Source organism: Silurus meridionalis, chromosome 1, assembly GCF_014805685.1.
Source record: "Silurus meridionalis isolate SWU-2019-XX chromosome 1, ASM1480568v1, whole genome shotgun sequence".
Taxonomy (NCBI): domain Eukaryota; kingdom Metazoa; phylum Chordata; class Actinopteri; order Siluriformes; family Siluridae; genus Silurus; species Silurus meridionalis.
The window spans coordinates 21,879,356-21,889,416 of record NC_060884.1 but is presented as its reverse complement, the minus strand read 5'-3'; the positions used below and the strand labels follow the sequence as shown (position 1 = coordinate 21,889,416).

Below are 10,061 nucleotides of genomic sequence, written 5' to 3'. Positions count from 1 at the left end.
TTCCAGGTGACTACCTTGTGAATCTGATGAGAGAATACCATGGGTTCGCCAAGCTCTCATCTATTTTATATATATATATATATATATATATATATATATATATATATATATATATATATATATATATGTACAATTTTGTAAAAAATAAGATAAGTAAAGAAAAACAGCTGAACACGTGTGGAAGGTGTGTCCAACACATTTGATTGGTACTGTATTTCTTGATTTTTATACATTATAAATGTAATAATTAAAAATTTCTTTTCAGCACACGGTCTTCAAATACGATTAAGTTTTGACCCTCCATTGGAAAAACTCTTACACTAGATTTTTTAAAAAAAGTCTTGAGCGCCATCTGGCGGAAGTCTAAAACCGGAAGTGGTAGGAGAGTGGGAGGTGTCAGCGTCCACAGAAGCTCTCAGCAGAGCCATTACTTCACATTGTGAGTACAGTGCACCTACGGAAGGCAATAGCGACTTAATTGTACTATTGTTATTTTAAGGGTTATTGTGGTTTTTGCAGGAACAGAGAAAGACCCTGGAAGACATTTAGTGGTCATGGAGACAGACCTGAGAGTTGCAGTAGATGTTCAGCCATGAGGACACCATAGGAAATATGGAGTGTTTGTTACCTGATGCCTTCTAGGTCAGTGCTTTGTATACGGTTTGTATTAGAGACGTGTGGACACGTTATTTATCTCCAACGTGTTGGGTTTTATAGTAGAGTAACGGTGCAGTTTAAATGACCGGTGATAATAGAAATTGTTAGCAGGTTGTAGATACACGATGATCCTCAAAAACTTGCAAATCACATTTCTTCCTATGGGAATCTGATTCCCATAACCATCATCATGAACATCACCGACCTGATATCCATGGGGTAAGATTTCCAAGCAACTGTTCCTAGGTTCCTCTGTAGGCATGATGCAAAAACACATTCCTCCTTTTATTACAACCTACTTTGTGTGTCTGTCTTTATAAATACTATTGTGTAAGTTGTGTATTTATTTGTGTGGGACCACAAAAAAAAGCAAACTTCAGAATAATGATGAGCTAAAGTGTTTTCTCGATTCTCAGCAGATTTCCAAAAAGCCTCTAGAGATCCTGGCTGAATGCTGACTGAGGAGAGTTAGGCCGCAGTGATGCTCTCCACCGAGACTGCTCGAGAGCTCCAGTCTAAAGAGCGCAAGCACAAGAGCACTCTGGGTAAACAGCTGGCCAGTGCACTGTCTTCAGACCTGAACAGGTAGCTCTTGCATTTCACACTCGCTCTAAGGATGCACCTGAACGGTTGTCTTCACAAGCACCTGGTTTAAATAGAGTAGCAGGACACTTGAAGATAGAAAGACATCCACTTCATTTCTGGCTTCAAATGATTTTGCCCTAAAATGTCATTATTATTTTTTTATTTAACCAAGTAGAATGCCACCATCAAGGGTCATGTGAAAAAAAATTATGTAAAGATGAGTGATTTATATAAATATATACACTAAGTCTGAGGCTCTAGATCTGATCTCCATTTTCGGTGATACACGGTATGGCTGAAAGTATAGGTACCATTACATCCATCTGTGGACCATCCTTGAACTTTTCCACAATTTTGGATGTATGTACAATTGAAATTTATCATCACTCGAAACTAAAGAGTTGTTCCAAACGTGTTCTAGCATGACAATACCCTAAAAGGTGAGGTAGGTGAGTACATGGTTTGCCATGGGTGAGTGAAAGAACCCATATACCCAGTTCAGAACGTTGGCCATAACCTTACTGAACACTTTTGGAATGTAGTGGAACACTATCTATGCAATAATGTGTGGACTTTTAGCATTAGTGATGTTGGGATAGGAGGCCTTGCCTATCCCAACATCACTAATGCTAAAAGTCCACACAGACCTGCTCTAAAAGCTGAAGAGTGGCGGCATAGATGGGACTAACATTAATATGTCAAAGCCCATTGGTTTTGAATGGTCATATGCACTCTTTGCCTTAAAAAAAGTCCCTTTAAGATTTTTTAGAGGAGAACATTATTTAAAAAAGTACAAGTATATAAAGAATAAAATAAATAAGACTACACGTATTGTCCATTTGGACTGCAAATTACACAAATGACATATCGTGTGTGGTTTTTGTAGCAAACTCAGCATTAAGCCAGTAGAGTGCTTTATTGACTAACATAAATCCTAATGTCAACTTTCTGTATTAAGTGCATATATTTGTGTGTAATACTTCAATCCTTTCATTTAATATCTTCATCATTAGTCATCAGTCATTCGACAGGTCTATCGGACTCTGGTAATATAAAGCAGTGAGAGTGTTGTGTCAGGAGACGGATGTCCCTAACCACAGGACACAGCTTGTGTTGAAAGGCACTGCTCTTGAGTCTGATGTTTTGCATAACCTGGTGATACAGCTTAGAAGGAGTAGGTGTGGCTGCTGTGAGGAGGACAGTATCAGGTCAGAATCTGAGATTCTCAATTAGGATATTGATATTGTTTTTTACATATTAAAATATATAAAGATACCAGATTAATTTTGGTCGTGAGTTTAATTCCCAGGTCTGTCAGACAGCGACTGTTAACACATGGTCTGTGTTTGAATCTGATTCTGACCGAGTTAAGCTCATTTGAATAAAATTTCCAGGTGAATGAGTATGTAAATACCTGCCATGCACTTTTAACCTTGAAATCGATTTTGATAATTGAGAGGCATAGTGAGCATTTCTATATCGCTTTACTCATTAATTGTGGGTTTTTTTTGTTTTTAAGAAATCAATTACAGGTTTTTCATCCTGAATCTCTGTCTATTGTATTATTAGTACAGTGGAGCCTGTTAATCATATTATAATATATTAATAATATTGACACAATCTGCATGTATTTGAAGCTCTCTTATTGAACGCCTAAAGGCAGTTGTTGAATCAAAGAACAATAACAAAGCAAACAAATCTACAGCCATTACCTTGTAACAATAAAGGTTTTAGAATGTGACTGAAGAGAAAGTCATTTCAAAGCTGTTGTAATGTTGTTTGTGTGAATGATGTAATTACTGGAAAAACTGTATTATTCCAAAAGTTTGGTGGTATTTGCATTCAATTAGGCAAATTGCAGCAGCTGCCCTGATGTTTTTAATATACAGTGAGGAAAATAAGTATTTGAACACCCTGCTATTTTGCAAGTTCTCCCACTTAGAAATCATGGAGGGGTCTGAAATTGTCATCGTAGGTGCATGTCCACTGTGAGAGACATAATCTAAAAAAAAAAAAAAATCCAGAAATCACAATATATGATTTTTAAACTATTTATTTGTATGATACAGCTGCAAATAAGTATTTGAACACCTGTCTATCAGCTAGAATTCTGACGCTCAAAGACCTGTTAGTCTGCCTTTAAAATGTCCACCTCCACTACATTTATTATCCTAAATTAGATGTCCCCTGGTGGTCTAGTGGTTAAGATGCAGCGCTCCCACCGCTGCGACCCGGGTTAGATTCCCGGTCAGGGAACCATCCCCAGCCACTCTCAGTGCCGTTTCCAAGCCCGGATAAATTGGGGAGGGTTGCGTTAGGAAGGGCATCCAGCGTAAAAACATGTGCCAAATCAAACGTGCGGAGGATCCGAAAGAAGCCGAAAGAAAGAAAGAAAGATGCACCTGTTTGAGGTCGTTAGCTGCATAAAGACACCTGTCCATCCCATACAATCAGTAAGAATCCAACTACTAACATGGCCAAGACCAAAGAGCTGTCCAAAGACACTAGAGACAAAATTGTACACCTCCACAAGGCTGGAAAGGGCTACGGGGAAATTGCCAAGCAGCTTATTTAAAAAAGGTCCACTGTTGGACCAATCATTAGAAAATGGAAGAAGCTAAACATGACTGTCAATCTCCCTCGGACTGGGGCTCCATGCAAGATCTCACCTTGTGGGGTCTCAATGATCCTAAGGAAGGTGAGAAATCACGGGAGGTGCTGGTCAATGACCTGAAAAGAGCTGGGACCACCATTTTCAAGGTTACTGTTGGTAATACACTAAGATGTCATGGTTTGAAATCATGCATGGCACGGAAGGTTCCCGTGCTTAAACCAGCACATGTCCAGGCATGTCTTAAGTTTGCCAATGACCATTTGGATGATCCAGAGGAGTCATGGGAGAAAGTCATGTGGTCAGATAAGACCAAAATAGAACTTTTGGGTCATAATTCCACTAAATGTGTTTGGAGGAAGAAGAATGATGAGTACCATCCCAAGAACACCATCCCTACTGTGAAGCATGGGGGTGGTAGCATCATGCTTTGGGGGTGTTTTTCTGCACATGGGACAGGGCGACTGCACTGTATTAAGGAGAGGATGACCGGGGCCATGTATTGCGAGATTTTGGGGAACAACCTCCTTTCCTCAGTTAGAGCATTGAAGATGGGTCAAGGCTGGGTCTTCCAACATGACAATGACCCGAAGCACACAGCCAGGATAACCAAGGAGTGGCTCTGTAAGAAGCATATCAAGATTCTGCCATGGCCTAGCCAGTCTCCAGACCTAAACCCAATAGAGAATCTTTGGAGGGAGCTCAAACTCCGTGTTTCTCAGCGACAGGCCAGAAACCTGACTGATCTAGAGAAGATCTGTGTGGAGGAGTGGGCCAAAATCCCTCCTGCAGTGTGTGCAAACCTAGTGAAAAACTACAGGAAACATTTGACCTCTGTAATTGCAAACAAAGGCTACTGTACCAAATATTAACATTGACTTTCTCAGGTGTTTAAATACTTATTTGCAGCTGTATCATACAAATAAATAGTTAAAAAATCATACATTGTGATTTCTGGATTTTTTTTTTTTTAGATTATGTCTCTCACAGTGGACATGCACCTGCGATGACAATTTCAGACCCCTCCATGATTTCTAAGTGGGAGAACTTGCAAAATAGCAGGGTGTTCAAATACTTATTTTCCTCACTGTAAGAAAAAAATGTATTTTGAATAGAAGAAATTTTTTTTTTTTTCTCAGTACTCACAGCTAGGGCACAATTATGTGGATATTTCTGGTGCTTTTCTTTTCTTTATTATAAGAAGTAGAAAGAGGTTAAGTGAAAAGAAATTCTGGCAAAAGTCCTTAATATGACAAAAGGGCATAATTCGAGAGCATTAGGAAGCATTTCTGTCCTTGAGCTTTCCCTGACCTACTTCTCCATCACTGTGGAGTGAGAGTTGTCGGTTCACATGGTTGTAGTGGATACAAAATTACTAGAGTGAAGATTCTGGGTCGCTCAGATCAGCTGCTGTAGAGGACATGGATGATGATGATGATGTGGCAAGGGAAGTGGAGCATGACACTTTTGCTCACATATAGTTTTAGGATATGAATTCAGATCATCCCTTTGTCCCGTGCGAATCATAGAATACAGAATGCATCATATTATGTATTATTTACCAATTTCACTTCAGGAAATTAAGGTTCTAATGTAACTTGTATGTAAATGTAACACATAACCTCATCTGAAACACGCTGCCTGGTTGTGTTCGGCTCCCAAAATGACTCACTCACTTGTCTTTGTTGATCACGTCATCCTCAAGGTCAGAGCGCTTTTATATTAACAGCCTGGTTGAGTTAGTACAGTGTAGCATAATAAGAAGCAGAAGAGCACATACACAAAAGGACATGGTGGCCTTTGGTTTCAGTTTTTGTGTCCTGATTCATGGTTTGGTTTTCAAAACAAATCAAATTTTGTCACATACACGTACGACATGCAGTGAAATGCTTTTGTTTGTTTATTTATTGTTTGTTTGCTTTTTTTCAGTTATTATTGAACTACTTTTCCTGCTATGATATTATTACGGGTGTAACGGTACACAAAATGTACGGTTCGGTACATACCTTTTTTTAAATATTTATTTAGTTATTTAAACCGCAGATCAGAAATTTTACGTTTAGGGGAATGGATTGCAAAACATAAAATTGCTTGTCATTTTTTATATATATATATATATATATATATATATATATATATATAACAGTTTATTATTATTAATATTTGTGAACATCAACAATTTAATTTATTTTCAATTTTTAATAAAATACCTGCTTGGTAAAATAATATTTTATAAAAATCTAATATATAAAAATAAAATAGAATAAATAAAATTAATGCAATACTTTTTTTTTATATTTAATTGAGTGAACAATTTAATTGCCACAAATTAAATTATAAAAAATTCAAAACTTTAATTTAAGTAGTTTACATTTGTTAGTCCCCAGATGTTTAAATAAGTGTGTGTGTGTGTGTGTGTGTGTGTGTGTTTTACATTTAATATTAAATTTTCTAAAGATTCTGTCTACTTAACTTCTATTTATTTCAGCATATTTTAACAAATGTCTTCATTCCTTCCATCCCTTATTCATTCACTCCCTCGATATGCGAAATTGTCAGGATTTTCTCCTTTTAGAGAAATTCTTGAAGCAAACACTAAAGAATCCAAATTGCTAGCGTTTTATAACGCACTACAAATCGTATTTCAGGTAGAGGAAGATGAAACTCTAGTTTCTTTTTTTTATACCCCTGGCATTGTTGTGCCTTTTAATATGTTCCTGAGTAAACTCAGATGTGAACTAAATTGAAAAAGATTAAAAAGAATTGCATTCTGTACCCAAGTAGGAACCTTTTTTTTTTTTCTTCTTCATGCTAACTAACCATGCCAGGAATGATCTACATATTTCAGATTCTGTTAGCAAGGTGTAATCCTTACAGAACGTTGTAATGAATGAATAATGTATTATTATTGTTATAATTATCTTCTATAATTGCAGTAGTAGTGATTTCTCGTTTGCTTGCAGGCTGCTGCAGGAGGAGCAGGAGACAGACGTGAGTGTGTGTGTGAGCTCAGGTTTCCGGCTCAGGGCCCATAAGGCTGTGCTGCTGGCTCGAGCTCCTCACCTCCTCCAGGGAGTCGCACCAAATGCTTCCATCATCAACCTGCAGGGAACAGAACCTAGTGCACTCAAAGAGCTCATTCGGTGCGTAATATTCGTCTGCACGCTGCCATGTGCTTCTTAAATGGATCAGTTTGACTCATTTGATTTATAGAATGCTTTTATAGGGCAGTGGCTCTCACTCTGCAGCGCACTGGTATCCATAAAAGAAAGGTTAGGTTGTATTTCTGATTAATGGAGGCATTATTAAGGGTTATTCCATTGTCCCGCCTTTTGTACTCTGTGTAATTGTCAGGCCAACAGGTTTGGTTTGTTCGGCAGTTTTGTGCCTGAAATGGGTGCTTGCATGGATGAAAAGCACAGCCAGTTTTACTATCTTGGTTTGGTGGGATATTCCTAGAGATTTCTATGTAGACTATTTTAGTCATCATCAGTATATATTTGTTTTTAGCTTTATTGCAATTTGATTTTTAGTTATATAAGACTGAAAACTGTACTGTCATTAGATGGCTGACAGGTGGCACTGTGTATCAGCGGTAGTAAGTTTTTGTTTCGTTAGGGATAGATTTATTTTGTTTATATTCGCTCATAGACTGTTGACATGCTAGACTTTTCATCTAAAAGCAGGATTGGCATCACTTGTATATTCTTTCAGTGTCCCAGCTTTATGCATTGTGTTAGTGGTAATGCTTTATTCTCATTAGTTGGGTTAGTGTTGGGTTAGATTTTGTCTCTATTTCACTCTCTTGTTCGTTCTTTTTCTAATGATGTATCTGGAGCACTATGCTGACTGCCCCAGAACACTATCTGAAATAAACACACCCTAGAGACGTACGCTCACGTGGCAAAGGCATCTTTGTACCAAATAAAGTTGCACAAAATGGGCCACTGCAAAAAAAAAAAAAAAGACCCCATGCAAGAGCAATGCTGTGATTGGCATAATGACTGACTAGGCTGTTTAAAGTCAAGCCACTTAGTGACCTACTAGAGATTTTTTAGTGAGTAATAAGGGAGACAGAAATTAAGAAGTATTCCTGTAACAGGGAGTTTTTTTTTTTTTTTTTTTTTTTTCCTCAAAATGCATTTCAAGCATAGCATTGAATTCATGGTGACATCAATGTCACCCTGATTTACTTCTCCATCATTGTAGACTGAGAATGGGTGTTAAATCCTTGGTCATAACAGAACTTTTTGAAATGCAAAGATAGAAGGAAGGAAGATAGAAATGTAGCACTTAGAGATTGAAACAAGGGTGGTAGTCAGGTACCCTGTCGGATTTAGTAGAGAATTTATCATTATATTAGTTTTTTTTAGTTTTTTTACCAGCTAGTAAATGTGAATATATCACTGGGAATTTGTAATCAGATATTACAGTATTCTACTGAACACCGTGTTGTATATAGGTACCTATAGGAGTATGTCAGCCTTGTTTAGAAACAAATTTATTAATTCTTTTATTATTAGAAGGACCACCCATTAAGGACGTTTTGGGGACAAGGTGAGGGAGGCGAGATTGAGATGGTTTGGACATTTGCAGAGGAGGGACATGGGGTATATTGGTAAAAGAATACTGAGGATGGAGCTGCCAGTGAGGAGAAAAATAGAAGGCCAAGAAGGAGGTTTATGGATGTGGTGAGGGAAGACATGCAGGTAGTTGGTTTGAAAGAGGCAGATGTAGGAGACAGGGGGGTATGGAGACGGATGATCCACTGTGGCGGCTCCTAACAGGATCAGTAAAAAGAAGTATGTTAGCCATGTAAATGTATGCAGCCATTTTTCTATGTCACCCTGATGCACACTGCATTTTGTCTTTTTTTTTTTTTTTTTTAAACCTTGTTGTTTGAACTCTGTGTTCCTTATCGCCCCCTGGTGGTTAAGGGACTAAATAATTGCTTATACTACCTATAGCTCGAAATGGCTCTGCTGTTTTGCCATCATTTAGTGTTATGCATTTTGGGACACAGCAGTGAAGGCTCTCTGAACATGCATTGACCCTCCTGCAGCTGTAAGATTGAAATCTTCTTGCACATTCAGTTATTTAGCAGGCATGCTTATTCAATGCAGCTTAAAAACATGCAGGTACAGAGATGCAAAAGCATGTGTAGTACAAGAAACTATCAACAAATGCAAAAGAAGTGCAGAAGGAAATGGTGCTATTTTTTATACTGCCTGAAAAGGAAAATCCTTAGAGCGGAGTGGAGAGGAAATCCCGAATGAGGACACATCATGCACTACAAGCTCGTGTAGAAAGAAAAATCACAAAGCAGTTTTAATTCACATGTGTATCATGGTTATATGTGCAGCTATTTTTTTTTTTTTTTTTTTTTTATCTGTGTGATGATTTTTTTCAACTGTTTGTGGATATGTAGGAAAGTCTACACTGACAAGAAGTGCCTGGGAAAGGGGACTGCCGCCTCTGCTGGACTGCATGGACATTCACTGCTAACAAACGGCGCTGTGGTGGAGGAATGTGGAGAGTTTCACACTAGCAAAGATCCAGGTAAAAGAAAATAATAATATTAATAATAATAATAATAATAATAGAACACTATTTAAAAGCTATTACAAATGGGATTTGTAATTTGAAAGTTTGCTGCAATTTGTACAGATTTTTTTAATAACATTAATAGTGGCAGAGACAACATAAGTCTTTTAAATCGTGTTAATTCCATTAGTTAACAGCAAACATCTTGTTCGATTTACCGAGTGTCTCGCACATGGGAAAAACTATTTACCCATAAAATCTCTCATAATTGCCATTGGTTTATAAACGCTGTGTTGTTTCCTCCATTCACAAATGAATTTGTTAGCACTGGTGTTATGAATGTAATTTCATGTCTATCTCAACCTCTTAAAACATCCACGAGAAAGCTTTTAGTACTTCCTTTGACAAAGGCAATTTTAAGGCTGGGGGAACAAACGTGAGATAAACTAATGATGAAAAATGTTGCAAGACACTTTGCTAAAATGTGTTCATTTCCTCTATGTATGTAGACTGTTGGGACACCCTGTATATTGCGAGTAAAGGGTAAAAGATGCTTTTTTTTCTGTTGATAAAGCAAATCTATTTTCCAGCAGAGATCAATTAAGTCTCTTCTGTTCTTTTTTTTCCCTCTCTGTCTCTGTCAGACTCTGTGCATTTAGAGCCA

General features: G+C 37.6%; 1 protein-coding gene across 3 annotated transcripts in view; it reads left to right on the top strand.

Annotated features, from left to right (window-relative positions):
- Positions 1-349: 349 nt before the first annotated feature.
- btbd8 (BTB domain containing 8) overlaps positions 350-10,061 on the top strand; it is a 32,731-nt gene continuing 23,019 nt past the window's right edge. The window contains exons 1-6 of one of the 3 annotated variants that reach the window (XM_046848302.1): positions 350-439; positions 520-642; positions 1,077-1,242; positions 6,817-6,996; positions 9,282-9,412; positions 10,042-10,061. The exon at positions 10,042-10,061 is cut by the window's right edge and continues 98 nt beyond it. In XM_046848302.1, the coding sequence (XP_046704258.1) occupies positions 1,139-1,242; positions 6,817-6,996; positions 9,282-9,412; positions 10,042-10,061 (435 nt within the window). In that variant the 5' untranslated portion in view covers positions 350-439; positions 520-642; positions 1,077-1,138. Of the gene's footprint in view, positions 440-519; positions 643-679; positions 877-1,073; positions 1,243-6,816; positions 6,997-9,281; positions 9,413-10,041 lie in introns of those variants that run through there. The other 2 variants (XM_046848310.1, XM_046848319.1) reach the window with 2 other exon arrangements.